Raw genomic sequence first — 20836 nt, 5'->3', positions numbered from 1 at the left:
CCTGCCACAGCCTTCACGCCGATCACCTGGCTCCTGCAGTTCTCCGGCTCCCCTCTCCCCTCTCCTGTTCTGGAACTTGCTTCTCCTTCCACCTGCCCTAGTCCCTGATCTCACAGGGTCCTGTTCGCTCTGCACAGAGCCTCCCCCAGTACTCCCTAATTCACTGGCATTTCACAGGGCCTGCAATTGCTGCAAGATACAAGTCCGCCTCACCTCGCCTACAGGCTGTAGACACCACGCAGGTGGGAACGTGGTGTTCTCTATCCCCTAGAGCAGAGAATGTGTTCAAGAAAATTTGTTGAGCTGGGGGAAGACGGCCTGATGAGAGAAGAAAGGGTGTTCCTGGCCTCCCGAGCCCCTCAGCTTTGGGCTCCTGCAGATGACATGGCAGCAGGGCCTCGGGACTGTGGGATCACGAGGAGAGGCCCCAAGGGCAGGACTCCCTGATCTGAGCACGGGGTGATGGGCCCCACCCCCAGCAGCCCTGTGTGTTTGTGAGCGTTATCGAGCCCCCCCCCCCCCGACCCGGCATCCGCCGGGTCCCTTCAGCCAGAACCCTAGGAGCCCCGCCCCTGTCCTCCCGGGCCTCCTTTCTCCCCGCAGTCTCTGCTGTGGTCACTCTGCACCCCTCAGGCTGCCTGCCCAGCGCGGTGTCCACGCCCAGCCTTCCTCAGCCCCATCACTCCACCCCGCAGATTCCTGGTCCCGACTTGCCCTTCGGCCTGGGCTCCTCCCTCCGCTGACGGTCATGCCAAGCAGTTTGCGGTTGCAGGACCGGTGGGGGCCTCTGCCTGTGTGCAAGTACTGAGGTCCCAGGGGCACGAGGCTTCCCCGATGGGCCACCCCGCCCCTCCCCCCCACCTTTGCTTCTTCCAGAGCCCCTCCTGGCCTGTGTTCGGCGTCTTCTCGGGTACTGCGTCACCGGCCTCTGCAGTGCCTGCGGTCGGGGTGAGGGTTTTTGTCGGCTTTTGCCACATCACCGATGTAACCGTGCCTGGCACTTAGTAGGTGCTCAATAAATGTATGCGCGTCAGTCTCCCCGAAAGCTCGTCCCCTCCGAGCGCTCCCATCGCTCTCCTACCTTCCCCTCTGCACAGCTCGAAGGCCCCCTCCTCCAGGAAGCCCACTGTGTCCCCCTTGCCAGGAAGAATCAAGCAATTTTTCTCAGTCCCTAGGACACCTCGTCCTCACTCAGGCGCCCTGCAGGCGGCTTCAGTGAGTTGTTGGGGCAGATGCGCCGGGAGCTCCTGAGAGCAGGGACTGCGCCTTATTTCTCTTTGGGTCCACAGGACTTGCACAATAGATGGCCAAAAAATGATTGAGAGTGAATTTGGAATGAGTGACCGAGAGGCTGAAGACTGCCTCCTTCCGTTCCCGGTCTGTCGGTTACTTACCCTGTGACAAGCCCTTGGGACGGGCAGCCTCCCCTCTCTGGCTGTGACTGCTGGCTGCCCCCACTGCTTCCTGTACCCTCGATCTGATCATAAATAACAAGCAGTCCGGGGACCTCGAGACTGAAACTGATTTAGAGACTTCTGGGAGCTTTTTTCACTTCCCTCCCACCTCTTCCTCCCCTCCAGCCAGGACAGATCCCCGCCCAGAAAGGGGCTGTTGGCTGTAGGAGCTGCGCGCCCAGAACTGGGACTGGGCCGGGATCGCGGCGGGGCGGGCGCGCGCCCAGGGAGAGGCGGGGCCGGGGGCGGGGCGGGCTCGGCGCCCGGGCCGGGAAGCGAGCGCAGCTGGAGCTCAGCGTGTGGGTCGCACTCCGGCCGAGCCATGCAGGCGGCGCGCGTGGAGTACATCGCTCCCTGGTGGGTCGTGTGGCTGCACAGCGTCCCGCACCTGGGCCTGCGCCTGCAGCCCGTGGACAGCACCTTCAGCCCTGGCGACGAGAGTTACCAGGAGGTGAGTTCGCGCCGTCCCAGACCCCAGCCACGCGCGCCCCAAGTCCCCGCACTACCCCCCTCCCCTCGAGAGCCTGCACTTTCCCACGTGCCTCTCAGACCCCTTGTCTCCCCGCGCAGCCCTTTCCCGTCTCCCCTCTCCCCTTCTCCTCCGCCCTCCCAGGCCCGTGGCCCGCTGCCCGCGGCCCCTCCGGTCTGGGAACCTGGGGGCCGGGAAAACTGAAGGGAATGGAGTGAAGCGGGAGTGGGGAAGGGGAGGAAGGGCGCGGGACCGCCTGCGGGGGAAGGGGCTGAGCGTCGAGCTGGGAGTGGGGTAAGAGCCGGGTAGGGGTAGGGGCCTTCGTGTCGGGGTAATTCTGGCGCGCGAGATGCGGGGATGCTGAGGGCTGCCCTGACGTTTTCGACTTTCTGAGATTCCAAGATGGGGCGCTCTCTTTCCGAGGCTGAGTGGCCTGGGAAAGTTTGGCAGAAACTGAGTCGGTCTCTTAGCACCCCTCCTCCCCAGCCCCGGCCTGCAGGGTGGGAGTCCCTGCCAAGACCTCTGCCTGAGCCCCTGCTGGAAGGCTGCAGGGTTGGGGGAGGCGGCGTGGATGACTTCCCCACAAGCGCAGAGAACCCACAGCTGCTTGTGCTTGTTCAGGGAAGGAAGGCGGCCTCAGTCAGCTCATCCGACTGTTGCCCAGAGGTCCCCCTTGTGTTGACTGCCTGCCTATCCTCTGTCCCCTGGTCCTGGGCTGGCCCATTCCTGTTCCCCCGCACCCCTCTCCCCACATTACACCTTCTAAGCCCTGAATTTCTGGCCTAGGGGAGTCACTCCTGGCTTCCCCACCCTTTCCCTAGCATGCTGACCCTCCCCTTCGCGGGATTCTGCACCCCACGGACAGGGCCAGGGCTCCCCAGACCCCGCCCCCCAGACAAAGCTGCAGAATCTCCCAGCCCGACACAGGTCTGGTGACGCCTGCTCTGGCCCTGGGAGTCCACCTGTATCAGTTCCGAGTGTTGGGTCAAAGATTCTGGGGCTGGGGCCCAGGATGGGGTTCATTTCCTGAGCCAGGCACCCATCTCAGGACTTTGACCCCCGGCAGCCTCTCCCTGTGTCAAGTTCCCCAGATACGGGGCAAGTCAGGGCAAAGCTGGGCCTCTTGGAGGGACTCCTGATCCAGCTGAGTGTGAGGTGCCCAAGCGCCAGTGACAGGGAGTCTAATAATAACCCCTGGTGACCCAGCTGCCATCAGGCCCAGGCAGAGGGTACCTGCCCTACCAGAGGCAGGGGAGCATCAGGACCCCTTCCTAGGGTTCAGTGGGCACTTGGGAGCAAGGTGGCAGTCAGTGGGCACACCTGCCCCTCTCTCCAAATCTGTCTCTCCCCCTCCCTCCCCCAGAGCCCAGCCTGTGGGAGTCTGTGTTCCCTGAGAATGTGGCTGCCGGCGGATAACTCCAGGGAATCTTCCTCTCCCAGAGAATGCATGAAAAGAGGCGGATATGATTTCAGAGACAGCTGTGTGTGTGCATGTGAGCGTGTATGTGTGTGTGTGTGTGTGTGTGTGTGTGTGTCTCCATCCCAAACCCTGTGTCCCTGATCCCACACCTGGGGTCTCCAGCCATAGCTTTCTCGTCCCCACTGGAGGAAATTTAAACTTCTCATTGTGTCAAGAAGACCCCCAAGTAGGGGTAGGGATGGTAAGGGGACTCCCTCACCCTGCTGGCCCCAGAGACAGTTCCTATCTGCCCAGCAGCTGTGGCTGGTGGAGCCTGGGTCTGCCCACAGCCCCCTCAGTTCCACAGACAGGTGTCCGCTGAGCCAGAGGAACCCACTTGCAGCCCCTGCCCCCTCCTCCCAGGATTCTGGCCCCGGCTCACTTTGTGCTGGGCGTCAAATGGTTCCAGAGGAGATCCCCTTCCCATCGGCCACTGCTCCTGGGCAGCTGACACTGGCCCTGCCCACTGGCTCATGGTCCTGCTTGCCCCTCCCCACCACCCAGATCACTGAGTAGGAGATGAGCATGGCGGGCCAGGATGGGGAGTCTGGCTCTGGGTGTTATTTAAGGCGGCTCCTATTTTGGTAAGTTCCCCTGTTGTGACCACAGGTCTCTCCTGGACATCTTCTTTCCTCCTGAGCAACAGTCACTCACAGTCAGGCGGACCGTCGGTCATCCCAGTCCTCAGCAAGCTTGATTGGGGAGAGTGCCATGCCAGCCATGAGGTGACTGTGATAACCAAGGCAGTGGGTCTTCAGAAGTTGCTGAGGATTCTCTGGGGCTGGACTCTGGACTCAGTGCTATGGCAGCCACCACCCAGTTTGAGGTGAGGGCTCAGCCTTCCAGTTGGCTAGGGTGGATTTCCAGTTCTTCCCATGTGTGACCGTGGGTAGGTGTCTTAACCTCACTGAGCCTTGCTTGCTCCCTTCATCTGCAAGAAATTGATGAGATATTCCACATATGCCTAGTACAGAGAGTCCCATAGCACATAACAGGATCCAGTGACACAGATCTTTCAATGGAGTGGCCATGAGGTTCAGCAGTGTGTCTCAGGACAGTACCTTGTAGTGGGACCTAGAGGAAGGAGCTCTCTTCTGCAGACTCTGATCAGGGTAGACTGAACAAAACACCAAAACACCTGGAGAGATGGCATCAGCTCATGCTCCACATGTTCAAATGCACAGTGCTGGCTGGTGGCACAGTGTGTGTGTGTGTGTGTGTGTGTGTCTGGTGGGGGGTGTGCATCAAAGGCTAAGCAAGGATGGAAACAGGTGGGTGCTGGCCTCCGGGGATGTGGGTGGTACATGGAATCTCAAAGGCAAAGGGGTTCTTGGAAGTGCAGAGATGGTGAAGAGCAGATCATCTGGTGAGTTGGGATTTCCTGAGCAAATTCAGTGTTCCAGAACTTTCCTGAGGAAGTAGGGGGTCTCATTCTCTGGGGTCTTTGAGAGCAGTGGAAGCCCCCAGTCCTCCTGATACTTGATCCTTGGCCCCCTCGCCCCAGTGAACTTGAGCCCAAGTCCTCACAAAGGCCACTTGGCCTGCGTCACCAGCCTTGGGAGGTTGCCCTCCAGTCAGCAAAGGCATGTGAGGTTAGTACCAAGCCAGGGCTGTGGAGGAGGGCACCCTGGCCCGGGCGGCCACCCAGCTCCAGGCTGCCAGGTGTATCTGTGTGTCTGGAAGGAAATCAGCCTAGACCTGCAGTCCGAGTCTTCTCACCTTTGGTGAGGAGGATTGGATTTGAAGACTATTCTTACTCCAAAGATATGGTAAAAAGACTGATGAGTTTGTGGATTATGAAGGCTGTGGCCAGCGCCTGGCACACTGGAAACTGTCAGTCACTTCTTGGGAAGAAGACCGCAGCCGGCCAGGTGTCCACTGGGCAGTGTTGGGGACAAGGGAACGGGCACCTGGCACTGAACCCAGCAGTGTCTCTGAGCAAATAAATGAGGCACTTCAGTGTCCTTGCCTGGGTGTGAGCGCCACCATCACCATCCAGCCAGCCCCTCAGAGAGGCCAGACACTGATGAGCTAAGTGCTTGGAACATCTTGGTCAGCTCCCAAAGGCTGTGCAAATGTTAGTTGTTGCTGCTGTCAACAGGCAGGGCCACCTGTGTGCTTCCGGTTCCGGCTTCCCTTCGTGGGATCCGCTGGCCAGCGCTCTTTCAGGACATCTGTTAGGAGGCAGAGAAGATTTTTTTTTTATTTTTTGTATTTAGGCATGTATTTCCATGTGTTCTCTTTGGGTGGTTCGGTTCACACACTCCCCAGAGTACAAAGTGGAGGGTAGAGAGTGGGACTGGATGGAGAACTGCAGGACTGCCTGCCTCTGACCTGGGGGCAGGTCTGAGGAGGAAGGACCAGGCAGCAAGCTCATCCCAGCCAAGATCTGAGAAGAGCCGAGGTTGGGATGGGGAAGCCCCATTCATCCAGTGTGAAATTGAGTCACGGTCATCAGACAGTCACGCCGAGCCTGGGCAAGGGCTTAGCCTTTCTCAGTGGGCCTGGGGGAAGTCCTTCCCTGTAGGTGCCCCTGGTTTTCCTCTCCCAGCCTCCCCCTGAGACTGGCTAACCTCTCTCCATCTCTCCTGGGGGGCAAGGCTGTTGCCCCCTCCCCCACCCAGTGCAGAAGCCCCTTGGGTCCAGCTGCCGTGGTCACTGCTGCCCCCAGCTTGGGTCCCAGCTTCTTGCTCCCTGCTCTGAGTTTTTCTTGTCACAGTGAGAAACCAGAAATAATTCAAGTCCCTTTGATGAGGAAAGAGGCAGAGTCTGGGCACCAATGTGGGAGCTGGGGGCCTGGTGTTGCTGTGGGATGTGGGAGTGGCTGCGGTGCACAGTGGGAGGCGTGGGTGGCATGGAAAATTGTCTGGCCAACCTCTGTCCATCTGAGCAGGCGGGCCTGGGGGCAAAACTCATGGCTCCCTCTTCCTTTCCCCTCCCCCTCCATGCACTCAGGAGCATGCAGTGTTAATTAGGAACAAGAAAATAATTGCCCATTAGAGAGCAGCAGGTGACACCAAGCTGGCCCTGGGAGATGGTGCTGCTGGCGGGGGCTCCTTCCTGCTCTTTTCCCTCCTCCTTCCTCCTCCCTGGCCCTCCTTCCCTCTTCTTTCCTCTTCCCACCTCCTTTTCCCCTTACACCCTCTGTCTCTGTCCCACCCACCACGTCCAGTTTGCTCCCAGCACCTAGGAGGGTTCGGGAGGGTTCGGGAAGTAACTCCCTAACAAAAGGCTTCCAAAGGCTGGGCAGGGTGGCTCACTCCTGTAATCCCAGCACTTTGGGAGGCCAAGGAAGGAGGCTCACTTGAGCCCAGGAGTTGGAGACCAGCCTGGCCAAGATAGTGAGAGCCTGTCTGTATTAAAAAAGAAAAAAGGCTTCCAAGTTTTGGTTTCGCAGGCCTCACTTTCGCTGGGGCTGGAGAGCGTTATCAGTATCCTAATTGAGGCCAGCTGCCCAGCTTGGCGAGGCCCCAGGCCACAGAGGCCCAGCGCCTGCCGAAGGGGGAGATCGGGAGGCTGGAGGAGGCTAAGGAGGGAGCAGCTGCATCACCCACAGCCTGATCCTTCTTGGACAATCCTTCCTTGCTGAGTGGGGACACTGGTAGATTCAGGGGCTTTTTCTACTGGAGATAAAATGGCAATGGGACTGTTCAGGAGGCAAACTTGAAGCATAGCTGGGCTCCAGGCTACACAGGAGGTTTGTATTTAGGAATGGGGCTCCCTTACTTTCTTTTTGTCATTAGGAATAACTTGGCCAGGTGCGGTGGCTCACACCTGTAATCCCAGCACTTTGGGAGGCCGAGGCTGATGGATCATTTGAGTTCAGGAGTTTGAGACCAGCCTGGTCAAGATTGGTGAAACCCAGTGTTTACTAAAAGTACAAAACATTAGCTGGGCATGGTGTTTTTTTTTTTTAAGAGATAGGATCTCACTATGTTGCCCAGCCCAGGCTAGACTCAAACTCCTGGGCTCAAGTGATCCTCCCATCTCAGCCTCCTGAGTAGCTGGGATTACAAGTGCATGCCACCATGCCTTGCTGGTTTGCAAATGGTTAGGAAGATCCCTGGGCTTTAGCAGAGGGGCCTCAAAGGCTGCCAAGGGGTGGCCAGGACAAAGCATGGCATTTCCAGCCACTCCTCACTCAGATGGGGCTCTGTGTTTCGGGGCTCTGCTAAAAAGTCAGTTTGAAGAAACAGTTAAACTACTGGAAAAAGTTTGAGAACTTCTGTTGACACTAATCCAGCACATCCCAGACTTTAATGGAATATATGCTGCCTGGGGTCATCTCTAGAGGCCAGTCTGATTCACTGGCTCCAGGGTGGGGCTTGAGATTCTGGTATAAATTCATTGAGCTGCACACTTAAGATGACACTCTTTTCCGTAAGTTATTCCTTTTTGAGACAGAGTCTTGCTCTGTTGCCCAGGCTGGAGTGCAATGGCATGATCCTGGCTCACTGCAACCTCTGCCTCCCAGGTTCAAGTGATTCTTGTGCCTCACCCTCCCGAGTATCTGGGATTACAGATTCTGCACCTCTAACAAGCTCCCAGATGTCAGGGCCACAGGTCACAGGGTGGTGAACTTCACTTTGAGGAAAGAGGCTCTCAACTCCCATCTGTCCAGCCTCCCCGGCCTGGGCTGCAGGGCCCTCTGGTGAAGGGTCATGTACTGAGGACCAGAAGGGGACAGTGACTTTCCACCGGCTTTTCTACCCCCAGGCTTGCCGGGATCAGTCCCGGGGACAGGTCATGCTAATGAGTGGTCCAGGCAGGGAGAGCCCCAGCACCCCAGCCCCCTCTCCTTGCCACACTGTGAGGTCTTTGGGAGAGAGAGATGCCCAGATCTTCTGGGCCCTGGCTTCCCAGCTGCCCCTTTTTTTTTTTTTTTTTTTTGAGACAGAGTCTCCTTCTGTCACCCAGGCTGGAGTACAGGGACATGATCATGGTTCACTGCAGCCTCAACCTCCCAGGCTCAAGCGATCTTCCCACCTCAGCCTCCCGAGTAGCTGAGACTATAGGTACATGCCACCATACCCAGCTCATTTTTTAGTTTTTACTTTTTTGTAGAGACATCATCTCCCTATATTGCCTAGACTGGTCCTGAACTCTTGGGCTCAAGCGATCCTCCCGCCTTGGCCTCCCAAAGTGCTGGGATTATAGGCGTGAGCCACCACACCTGGCAGAAAGCCACATTTTAAGTCAAATCCATCTGTTCCCCTCCCAAGTGAGCCATCTCTTCTGCCTTTTTCTGGGCTGCCCCCACTTCAGCTGAGAAGTCTGTCGGCCAAGAGTGACCAGCAGAGCAGCACACATCTGGGGCACGAAGGCCCGCCCTCGTCTCACCGGGCTAGCAGCGTGGCCTCCACCAGGGGTCTGTCCCCCTAGAAAACGGCCACAAGGCCCCGGGCTGCAGAGCCCACCTTGGTTTGTCAGGGCTGTCTCGGTGTGTGCCTCTGTCCCTGCACAAGTCTCATCTCCCCCTTAGGCCGCAGGGTCCCAGAGTCACCCCTTCCTCCCAATTGCCACCCACTGTGTAGGGCTCCCTGAAACAGGCTTTCCCCGGCAGCCCCCTGGGGCACTAGGGATTCGGGACCAGGAACCAATATCGGGGGTGCATGGAAACAGGGGTGGCTGTCAGCTCAGGAACCTGACTTAGAGCCAGGTTCAGCCCTGGCTGGCAGCCACCAACCCCGATGCCATCTGGTGCCCATCTGGTAAAATTGAGAGATGAATGGGCAGAGAGTGGCACCGTGCCTCCTGACAGGCTGTGGCTCCCTTTGCAGGACCCCGAGGTGCTAGGCAGGCCTCAGGCCCCTCCAGCCCTCTCAGAATTCTGGCTTTGCTGCTGCTGCAGACACTAGAGGTTGCGCTGTCCCTGCTGGGGTGCAGTGGAAGGGACTCCACAGTTGCATATCCTGACTCTCCGGCCCCGTCATGTATTCCCCCAGTATGGAGCTGGCTTCTTGAGTCTCAGGATGGATCCCAACACCTAGAACAAGCTCTTCACATTCTAGGTAGAGAACGTGACCGGGACAGTGGGGTCCTTGCGTGGAGGAGGCAGCAGGTACACAGGGCTGTCTTCCTGGACGCTGTCTCAGTGGCACTAAGCGCCTGAGACCTCCAGGTGCTCTGGTCCTGGATGGGGTCCCTCTTCTTGCCTATCACCCTCAGCCATGGAGGTCACCACCCACAGCCCTCCCTGCCGGCCAGGGATTCCTGCCTTGTCTCCTGTGTGGCTCAGACTCTTCATCAGCAGGGCCTGGTCCATATCTTCATCCAGGGTCTGAACCAGAAACCGAGACTAGCACTGGCACCCCTCCCTCACTGAGCACCAAGCTCACCACTTGGCCTCGTGCCCGCTAAGCTCCATCATTCCCACCCAAGTGCCTCAGTGCTGGGCCCTCTGTTTGCAGAGTAGGAGCTTGAACCATAGAAGGATCCTGGAAGGATGGATGGTCAGCCCTGGTCCTATCCACAGCCCAGGCAGGGGGGCACTCAGGGCCCGAGGGCAGGGTACTTCCCAAGCCCCGCACTGCGGGATGAAGAGTGACCACAGGCCTCCGCTCTCTTCTAGTCGCTGCTGTTCCTGGCGCTAGTGGCCGCCGTCTGCCTGGGCCTGAACCTCATCTTCTTCGTGGCTTACTTGGTCTGCATGTGCTGCTGCAGGCAGGAAGATGCAGTGCAGACTAAGCAGCGCCAGTCCTGCTGCATCACCTGGACGGCTGTGGTGGCCGGGCTCGTCTGCTGGTGAGTGGCTCTGGGCGCTGGGCCTGGGGGGTGCGGCTCACTCTGCAAGGGGCCAGGGACTGTCTGGCTGTGTTCTCCTGACCGAGCTGTGGCTACCTTGATGGAGAAGCTTGTCCCCAAATGAGTGTTGTCCCTTTTCTTACCAAGCATGAGCAATCAGGTGCCTGGAGTGGTGATGGGGTCTCCAGAAAGGTCTCCCAAGTGGCCCCCCAACCCCTCACCCAGTATGGGTTTGTCTTGTGCCCAGCAGCCGTGCAGGCTGCTCCCTGAGTATACCAGGCAGCATTCCTACACTGACACTGGGCATCTCATCTCCAGTCTGTGTCCCCGTCCCCTCCCAGCTGCTACCCTGGGTCTGTGAGGTCAGAAGAAAGTTTGACTCCAGCACAAATCAATTCTACCTTCTTGTGAGATCAGTAGTTTTTAGTGCCATTAGCCAGGTCTTTGCTTTGGATAAGGAACTGAGAAATTCCTTCCTTCCTTCCTTTCATCCTTCCTTCCTTCCTTCCTTCCTTCTTTCTCTCTCTCTTTCTCTTTCTGTCTTTCTCTCTCTTTCTCTCTTTCTTTTTTTCTTTCAAGATGAGGTCTCACCCTGTGACCCAGGGCTAGAGTGCAATGGTTCGATCACAGCTCACTGCAGCCTCAAACGCCCAGGCTCAAGCAATCCTCCTACTTCAACCTCCCAAGTAGCTGGGACTATAGGTGCACACCACCATGCCTGGCTTTTTTTTTTTCTTTTTGTAGAGACAGGGTTTCCTCATGTTGCCCAGGCTGAACTCGAACTCCTGAACTCAAGTGATTCACCCACCTCAGCCTTTTCCCAAAGTGCTGGGATTACAGGCATGAGCCACCACACAGGCTGAGACTATGTTGCTCAGGCTGGTCTTGAACTTCTGGCCTCAGGTGATTCTCCCACCCCAGCCTCTCAGAGTACTGGGATTACAGGCATAAGCCACCGTGCTGGGCCTTAAAGTGAGGATTCCTAACTCCCGCGCAGGAGTCTGTACCCAGCCCCCCACACTGCCTGGCCACCCCACCCCAGCCAGTGTCCACATGCATGCTGGCTGTTTTCAGGAGTTGTTGTATTTTTCTTGTTTTTAAATCTATAGAGGCTTTTCCAAAAGCCTCTGGTGTCCATGCAGAGACACTTCTGGGGTGTGGTCACCCCAGAGAGTAGAGTCTCTCACTACCTGGTAGCAGGCTGGCAGCCAGGCAGGTCCTGGTGAGCCTGGCGCTGAGGATTCCTCTGTTCTTATCCCCAGGCAGCTCACCTTGCCCCTGCAGTTTTCTTCTCTGTTGGAAGATGCTCTTGATCTCGTCCTGCGTGTAGTGTGAGGCTCACTCACACACCCAAAACACAGGCGAGATGCTAAAGCAGCTCTGTGGGGCTGAGAAAGCTCTGAGCACAGGGAAGGGGACCAGGGCTGCTGCGACACGCGGCCGGGGCTGAAATAAGAGACTTAGAGGACAGAGTTCTGGACAGGTCGGAGGTGACAGACGAGTCTGGTTCCCAGTGGAATGGAAGAGCTTTGAGAAGCGACTGTGGTGTTAAAAATCCTCCTGCGCAGCCGGGCACGGTGACTCACGCCTGTAATCCCAGCACTTTGGAAGGCTGAGGCAGGAGGATCACTTGACCTCAGGAGCTCAAAAGCTGCCTGGCCAACATAGTGAAACTCCATCTCTACTAAAAATACAAAAAATAGGGGGGCTAATTTACCTAATGGCCGCAAGGACCCACCTGGACTTGCAGGTGGGGCGTGCCTGGAATCCCAGCTACTTGGGAGGCTGAGCCAGGAGAATTGCTTGAACCTGGGAGGCAGAGGTTGAAGTGAGCTGAGACAGTGCCGCTGCATTCCAGTCTGGGCGACAAGAGTAAGACTCCATCTCAAAAACAAAACCCTCCTGCTGAGGCTGTGTGGCAGTGCAGGGCGAATGGGGAGGAGGGGGACCCAGGGGACACCCGGAGGAGCCAGCAGCACCTGCTGCACAGGGACTCCTGTGGCATGAACTCAGGTTTTTTAAATTTTTAGTTTGTTATTTATTATTTATTTTTAGTCAAGCTTGCAAGGTTTTTGTTTAAAAACAAAAAAACAAATAGAGGCTGGGTGTGGTGGTTCACACCTATAATCCTAGCACTTTGGGAGGCCAAGGCAGGATGATCACTTGAGGCCAGGAGTTGGAGATCACCCTGAGCAACGTAGTGAGACCTCACCTCTATAAAAACGAGCCAGGCGTGGTGCTGTATGCTTGTAGTCCTGACTGAGGCAGAAGGAGGATGAGCCCAGGAGGTAGAGGCTACAGTGAGCTGTGATCACACCACTGCACTCCAGCCTGGGCGACGTGAACCCTGTCTCTTACACACACACACACACACACACACATACAGAGAGAGAGAGAGAGACACACACACACACACACACACACATGACAAACCTGTTTTTTGAAGAATACTTTGGCATGGTAAGAATGGCGTGAGGAGTCAGTTCTTCCAATAAGAAAGAACTCCCTGCAGTGTAGGGAAAACTCAAGGCAGAAGGAATGTGCCTGGCAGAATCCACTCCAGGACATTCTGGGCTTTACTCATACCAGGCAAGAGGGCGCCAGCAGGAACAATACAGGCACCAAGTCTGCTTTCTGGGTCTGTCAGCAGGGGCTGCGAGCCGAACCCCAATTTGCTTTGAATCATTACAACTGAGGAGAGAAGACCGGGCATGGTGGCTCACGCCTGTAATCCCAGCACTTTGGGAGGCCAAGACAGGTGGATCACTTGAGGTCAAGAGTTCGAGACCAGTCTGACCAACATGGCGAAACCCTGTCTCTACTAAAAATACAAAAATTAGCTGGGCATGGTGGCGGGTGCCTATAATCCCAGCTACTTGGGAGGCTGAGGCAGGAGAATTGCTTGAACCTGAGAGGCAGAGGTTGCAGTAAGCTGAGATCGCGCCACTGCACTCCAGCCTGGGCAACAGAGGGAGACTTCATCTCAAAAAAACAAACAAAAAAAAAAACTAAGGAGAGAGCTCTGAAGTAAAGGAGCAGGCATAGAAGTGGATGGCCCACCTGAGTCCAGGCGTCCCTGGGTGACAAGGGCACCCAAACCCATAGGATGAGAAGGCGTTAACTTGGCAAAGGTGGGGGCAAGGGAGGCAGAGACACCTCCAGGCAGAGGGAAGAGGAGCGTTAACAGGCCCCGAGGTGGGAGGGAGCATGAGGCTAAAGGAAGCCAAAGTGGCCAGAACAGATGAGGGGGTTGGGGGCCCTGCCGAGGGTTGGGGTGAGCAGTGAGTGGTAATGGGATGGAGAGAGTGTCACGGGGTCAGAAGACACAGAGGGCAGTTGGGATCCAAACCACGGAGCAACTCATAGGCTGTGACTCGGGTCAGGGTCTTTATTCTAAGAGCCAGGGGAGCCACAGCAGGGACTCTGCAAAGAGGTAGGGTGACCAGGTAACTCAAGTTTGACGGAAGTGAGTATTCGGAACAGCAGGACCTGAATGCGAGGAAGTGGTCACCAGGCGGCAGAAGAGCTCAGAGGCCTGATGAGGGCAGACAGTGACCCCAGGGTTAGCAGCAGCAGGAGCCACCACCACCACCTGCAGGCCAGAGGGACAGAGGGAGAGGGCATGTCACTAGGGAAGCTGGAGGCACACAGCCTGCCAACAGGGGCTGCAGAGCAAGGGGCACAGGGCTCCACTGCCTTCCCACCACCTCCAGTCCCCTGCCAGTGCCTCCATCGGCAGAAGTCAGCTGGCAGGGGAGCCGGAGACATTCAGTGTGAGGGATCAGCCCCCTGTGGTGGAGAACAGGGCAGGGGACAGAGGAGGGACAGGTCCAGGCAGAGGGTCACATAGACAAGGACAAGAGTGAAACTCGGGCTATTAGGGAGGCCCAGCTGGAGGCGGCGGGCTGACACCCGGGCGTGGGCAGGGCCAGAAGAGGAGTGCACAGAGGAAGAATTGGCTGGGGAGGTTCAGGGAGGAGCTGGTGAAGTTGATCTGCAGGTTTCTGGCTTAAGCACCCGGATGGGGTGGCGGTGCCATCCTCCGAGGCATGAGACGTTGGCAGGGAACCTGAAGAGAGGCAGACGGTCACAGTATGGCTGTACACAGATTGAGTTTAAAGTGCCTTTGAAACTTCCACGTGGAGTTGGAGTTAGAAAGCCGGGGTCATGAGGGTGGCCAGTGCGGCAGCCACACACGTGGGGGACCTACCGTGGGACGCGCACAGTGAGAAGAGAAGGGGGCTGGGGCCAGTGTTTAACGACTGGGACACAAAAGGTGCCTGTGAAGGAGACCAGGAAAGAGTGTCCCACCAGGAAGGGCTGGGAATCCCGCAAGGGCACAGGAGTCACGGGGCAGCGTGTTCCAGGAAGAAGAGCCAAGCTGACCACTTCATGTGGGAGGGGGGTTGGGAAAGGCCCTTGGGTTTAGTGTCAGGGAGGTCATTCATCACCTTCTCTGGAGCTGCGTCCACTGGGACACAGGAATGGCCTGCTTGGTGTGAGCTGTGGGAGGGGCAGGAAGGAGAGTCATGACAGCAGCAGAAGGGATGGAGGTCAAGGCTAGGGGACTGAGGTGGGAGGACACATGAGCTCTGCTGACGTGGCTCTGCTGGAAAACAGGGGATTGAATACACAGAAGAAAAGACCAACAAGGGGGTCCTGAAAAAGCAAAAGGGATACGAGGAGCCCCTCATTTTAGGGGAGGTTAGTGATTTTATATTTGGGAAAGATAGGGGTGTGAGCATGCCAGGAAGAAGGCACCACCGGCTCACTTATCCCCAACTCCCCAGGCAGAACAGGCTTTCTCATGGCCTGGGCGGGACCAGTGACCCCATGAGGGACCAGGAGACCCTCATTAAACAGCCAAGGCAATTTTTTTTTTTTTTTGAGACAGTCTTGCTCTGCCGCCACGCTGGAGTATAATGGTGCAATCTCAGCTTACTGCAACCTCCACCTCCCAGGTTCAAGTGATTCTCTTGCCTCAGCCTCCCAAGTAGCTGGGATTACAGGCACATGGCACCATGCCCAGCTAATTTTTGTATTTTTAGTAGAAATGGGGTTTCGTCATGTTCACCAGGCTGGTCTCGAACTCCTGACCTCAGGTGATCCACCTGTCTTGGCCTCCCAAAGTGCTAGGATTACAGGCATGAGCCCCAAGGCGATTTCTGATCCCCAAAGATGAGGTGTAACATCACAGCCCCTCCTGGGCCATCGCTGATAAACCCACAGACTAGAAGAAGGGCATAAAACTGGAATGTGTCCATTTCAGAAAAAAGACCCGAGAGAATGAGAATGATAGGAAGGTGCAGGCTTCATACTGAATCCGCAGAAAACACTAAATCGTGACTCAGGGCGCTAGGAAAGGATGATCACACGTAGCCGACAAACGGTTTCTCAGAGCACAGGACGATGGGTTCGTTTTCTTTTCAATAAAGATATGAGTTAGAGGATCATGGAAAGACAATTCATTTAACGTATGAATATCTCAGCTGAGCACTTGGTGAAGCTCCTCATCTCTGTGTGGATACTGTGGGAAAAAATGGGTGACATTTTCCACGTTGGTGCATTTAACTGGGTTCAAAGCTGGTTATACAACTCTGAATCCAAAGACTATTGACTTGTGCAGTGGATTTTTAAACTGTAGAGAGTGTGTGTGAGAGAGAGAGAAAGAGAGACAGACAGAGACACGTGAAGTAGGCAGGAACCTCATTTTTCTAAATGTCTGCCGCTCCCCGTCTTGGATGATGACACAGGAACCTCATTGTAAAAGGCACATTCCCAGACCACACTGACGGAATGGGCCAGGCTGCTCATCTGCACTTAACAGGCTCCCCAGGTGATTCTGCTCCTGGAGTCCGAGGACCACATCCTGAAAAACACTGAATTCTAGGGGTCAAGGGCGCCCTGGAAGGAGGTTTCTATCACAGTCCTCCGGGGGTTTCGTCCTAGATCCTGTCTTGTTTAAAGAACAAATGTAAGTGTGGACGTGGACATGTACGTTCATCTTCCCCGACCCCCACCCAAATGAGCATTTTGGATGAAAACTCAGGAGGCTGCTTAGTCTTCAGATGGTCCCAAGTGGTGCGGGTCAGATGGAATATGATGGATGACAAGAGTCAAGATTTGAAATGATTTGTTCATGCTGGAATGTTGGACTAAAACCAACTAGATGAGACGTCACAGGGCTAGATTTAAAGTTCTGCTTTTGGTTAAAATGAAACAAAAATCAATACAGCACTATAGGAAGGAGGAGAGACTGGGCTTAACGGCAGTTCTTGGGAAGAAATTCAGGGGCTGTTCGTAGACCACAAGATTGGTGTTGGGGGAGAGGGGAACCAGGGTGGGCGCAAAGTCAGGTCAGTGTCTCGGGGAGTGGAGGTCCTAAGGCATGAGCCCCGCTGCACTCAGAGCTGATGAACAAACTGGGGACTTGAGTGACTCAGGCCACATTTAAGAGTGACATTAACCAATTAGACTTTCATCTAGAGGACAGTGATGGCCTGGGCAAGGTCTGGAGACCTTAGGCCAAAGAAGGACACCGGTTCCACTTGGAGAGCACAAGGTGAGAGGGTTAGGGGGAAGCCACATTCAGATATCCGATTGGGGCACCGTGCAGAATTGGAAGCTTATTCCAGGCTGCCCTAGAAGATAAAGGAAGATCCAGTGGGTGACTGGCTTAAGGAGGCAGGCGTCAACTCAGTAGAAGAAGGAACTTTCTATAAGCTGGGACTTCACAGTGGAAGAACAGATTGTCCCATGGGTGGCCTGGGGATGTTGGGAGAAAGGGCGGAGGATGTCGAAGGAGTCCACAATTCCTGGAGGTGTCAAGAGAGACCCAGGGTCGGCACTGGGCGTGATCTCAGCAGACCTCAGCAATTCCCAGGCCTACCCGTGTCAGAATCCCCTGGGGGCTGGTGAAAGTGTAGGTACCTGGGCCCTCCCCAGACCTACTGCATCAGCATCCCTAGGGCTGGCTACAGTCTCCTGCCTTTTGGAGTCATAGGACTGGAGGACAGTATTTTCCTATTGCCTGAACAAAATGTCCCGTAGAGCCAGCCTGCCAGGGCCCTTAACCTTCACCTCCCCACCCCCAGCCCCACCTGTCAGAATGTGAGATGTCATCCCCCTACCCACGCCAGCCCCCAGGAAAGAGTTCCTCAGCTAAAGTAAAAAACCTGCTCTGCATAGATGTTTATAGCAACTACATTCAGAATTACCAGAACATGGAAGCAACGAAGATGTCTTATAATAGGTGAATGGATAAACTGTGGTCCATCCAGACAAAATATAATTCAGCACTGAAAAAAAATGCGTTATCAAGCCGGGAGAAGTCATGGAGGAATCTTAAATCCATATTACTAAGCGAAAGAAGCCAATCTGAAAATGCTCCACACTGTATCATTTCAACTCTGACATCCTGGAAAAGGCAAAACTGGAGAAAGTGAAAAGGTCAAAGGTCAAAGGTTAAGGCCAGGCACAGTGGTTCATGCCTGTAATCCAAGCACTTTGGGAGGCCAAGGCGGGCAGATCACCTGAGGTCAGGAGTTCAAGACCAGCCTGGCCAATGATGTGAAACCCCATCTCTACTAATAATACAAAAATTAGTTAGGCGTGGTGGCACGTGCCTGTAATCCCAGCTACTCGGGAGGCTGAGGCATGAGAATCAGACCCAGGAGGCAGAGGTTGCAGTGAGCCAAGATCTCGCCATTACACTCCAGCCTGGGCAACAGAGCGAAATTCCATCTCAAAAAAATAAAAATAAAGGGGTTAGAGGGGATGGGGTACTTAATAGGCAGAGCACAGAGGATTTTTAGGGCAGTGAAACTACCCTGTATGATACGGTAATGGTGGACACATGTCATTTTTCTTTTTTTTTTTTTTTTTTAACTTTTTGCAGAGATAGGGTCTGACTATGTTGTGCAGGCTGGTCTTCAGCTCCTGGACTCAAGCGATCTACCCGCCACAGCCTCCCAAAGCGTTGGGATCACAGGCGTGAGCCACTGCACCCAGCCAACGCATGTCATTATCCATATGTCAAACCTATAGAATGTGCAGCGCGGAGCGTGAACTCTAGTGGAAGCTGTGGACTTTGGGTGGTGATGATGTGTCTGTGTAGGTTCATCAGTTGTAATGGACATGCCACTCTGGTGCAGGATTTTAGAGTGGAGTAGGAGGCTGTGCGTGCGTGGGGCAGCGGATATATGAAAACTCTCTACTTTCCTCTTAATTTTGCTGTGAACTTAAACTGCTCTAAAAAAAAAAAAGAAAACAAGTTTTTTTTTTAGAGACAGAGTGTAGCTCTGTCACCCACGAGGGGGTGCAGTGGCACGATCTTGGCTCACTGCAACCTCTACCTCCTGGGTTCAAGCAATTCTATGCCTCAGCCTCCTGAGTAGCTGAGATTACAGGCATGAGCCACCGTGCCCAGGCCCAAGCTTGTATTTTAAAATAAACACAAACATTCCCTGCATGTCACCTCTAACCTCTGTTTGGGGTCTTGCTTGCAGTGCCGCGGTGGGCGTTGGTTTCTATGGAAACAGCGAGACCAACGATGGGGTGTACCAGCTGATGTACTCCTTGGAGGACGCCAACCACACCTTCTCTGGGATCGATGCTCTGGTAAGGCTTCCGGGCAGCTGGCCAGGCACAGGCACAGCCCACAAGGCCAGTGTGGTCAGAGCAAGGGCCCCATCAGATGCCAGTGGCTCAGCTGAACGTGGAGGGCCTGTGTGCTGCCCGAGGGCTGGACCCCGGTCTGTACTGCAGTTGCCTCTGCTGGGGCAAATGGGCAATTGTGCTTTCCAAGCCTGGAGGGGTGGCAGGGATGGGGGGAGGACCAAAGGAGGCAGCTGTGGGATCAAACCCCATTCATTTTCCGGAAAGCTGAACGAACTCCTTCCGACTGGTCAAAGGAGACCTTGAAGTGGAAAATCAGCCCCACTGCATTTTTTGTGTTCATTTTAAGTGCTGCATACAGAGTGGTTCGGGGTCCAGGAGATGTCGAAAAGAAAAAACTCTTCAGAAACAACTGAGGGCTGGGCGTGGTGGCTCACTCTTGAAATCCCAGCACTTTGGGAGGGAGGCTGACGCATGTGGAGCTCAGGAGTTCGAGACCAGCCTGGGCAACATGGCAAAACCCTGTCTGTACCAAAAATACAAAAATGAGCTGGTCGTGGCATGGTCCCAGCTACTCAGGAGGCTGAGGCAGGAGGATCACTTGAGCCTGGGAGGTGGAGGTTGCAGTGAGCCAAGATCATGCCACCACACTCCCAGCCTGGGAGACAGAGTGTGACTCCATCTCAAAAATTAAAAAAACAAAAAAAAAAACAATTGAAGAGTTCTATGGGGTGGGGTGATGGAAACCTGCCGCAGGTCCTCGGGGCTCTGGCTTCTGGACTGCGACTCCAGGTGGGGGCTCACAGTGAAGGGTGTGCTGGCCTGCCCAGAGGAGGTGTTGGACTCTTAGGGGAAGGGAAAGGCTACTCTGCCAAGCCAGGGCTGGATTTTGTGGCAGAGACTGCTTGACACACACGGGCCTTTTGCTGGGGCTGCCACCCCTCTGCTGGGGACCTGGCCCAGGGAGGAGCATGACGAGGGTGGACAGCTGAGGACTTGGTTCCCTGAAAACTGCCTCTGCCTTTTCCACCCCAGCTGCCTGGAACTGGAGTTTTCCCAGCCCACACGTGTCATTCTCACTCTAAGCACCAGGCTTTTTCAGATGCTTATCCAAGCAGCCTCTGCCACAAAATCAAGCCCCAGCAGGAGAATTTGGGCACTGCCCTGGCATCCTCCAGAAGAGGATTGGACCCCATTTGCCACCCTCCTGCTCCCTTAAGCTCCTCTAAGGCTTTAATCCCTCAGTCAACAAGGGGGGTCACCTTAAAGAGACAGCTGCTCCGTGCCCAAGTCCATTGTGGGAGGAGGCCCTGGCCTCCAGAAGGGGGCTGAGGATGGGTACCAGACCAGGGGCCCTGGCCTCTGCAGAGTACATTCTGCCACCAGTGTCCACCGGGACCCATCCCCATTGCCTCAGCGCTGATGCCTGGTGTGTGGATGCTGGGCTGGAACAGCCCTGTGGGGTGAGCTGGGGTGGCTGGGATGCAGGAGTTGAGTGACAGCCTACTCGGGGCTGGGAATCAGAGGTGTGGCCTGGCCTGGCTGGGGGAAACTCTTCTTCTGGGCACCCCACCCTTGCCCCAGGCCCTGGTGGGGAAGGGCCCCATAGTCACTGCTCTCTAGGCTCTCTCTGCCCCTCCCTGCTGTCCTGCTGCCTGCCTCCTCTTCACCACCAGCACCAGGATCGCTGGAGGAGGAACCCAGCCCTGAAAGGAAAACCCCCTGCCCTGCCCTGCCCTGCCCGGGAAGGCCCCAGGGCCATGACCTTCCCTGGTGTAGAGAAACTCCCAGAACTCCCTTATGGGAAAACTTGAAGTCCCTATCCCCCAGGATGAGAGCTGTATGGGGAGGTGAGCTGGGAACAGGCCCTCAGGCTGGGTCCCTCCACCCCGCAGCCTGACAGTGCTCCAGGGCCAGATTTGGACATTGCAAGTCCCACTCTCTAAAATCCCCCGTGTTCCCAAAGGGAAGGGTTCTGTATTCCTGGAGATCAGCCCCTCGACCTCTCCATTATTACCGAGAAGTGAGGCCAGGAGCCCCGGGGCTTCACACTGGTCCAGCCAGCCCATAGCAGCCCCCAGCCAGCCCATAGCC

General features: G+C 55.7%; 1 protein-coding gene across 5 annotated transcripts in view; it reads left to right on the top strand.

Annotated features, from left to right (window-relative positions):
* The first annotated feature begins 1776 nt into the window (after positions 1–1776).
* TTYH2 (tweety family member 2) overlaps positions 1777–20836 on the top strand; it is a 48775-nt gene continuing 29715 nt past the window's right edge. For all 5 annotated transcript variants that reach the window (XR_010339835.1, XR_010339836.1, XM_064369585.1 and 2 more), the window contains exons 1-3: positions 1777–1905; positions 9954–10126; positions 18634–18745. Coding sequence is in view for 3 of the 5 variants with exons in the window: in XM_064369585.1 (XP_064225655.1) it covers positions 1777–1905; positions 9954–10126; positions 18634–18745 (414 nt within the window). In the remaining 2 variants the exon portion in view is untranslated. The remainder of the gene's footprint in view (positions 1906–9953; positions 10127–18633; positions 18746–20836) is intronic.

Source organism: Aotus nancymaae, unplaced genomic scaffold (assembly GCF_030222135.1).
Source record: "Aotus nancymaae isolate 86718 unplaced genomic scaffold, 86718_ANA_hifiasm-v0.15.2.pri h1tg000089l, whole genome shotgun sequence".
NCBI lineage: Eukaryota > Metazoa > Chordata > Mammalia > Primates > Aotidae > Aotus > Aotus nancymaae.
This window is presented reverse-complemented; position numbering and strand designations above follow the sequence as displayed.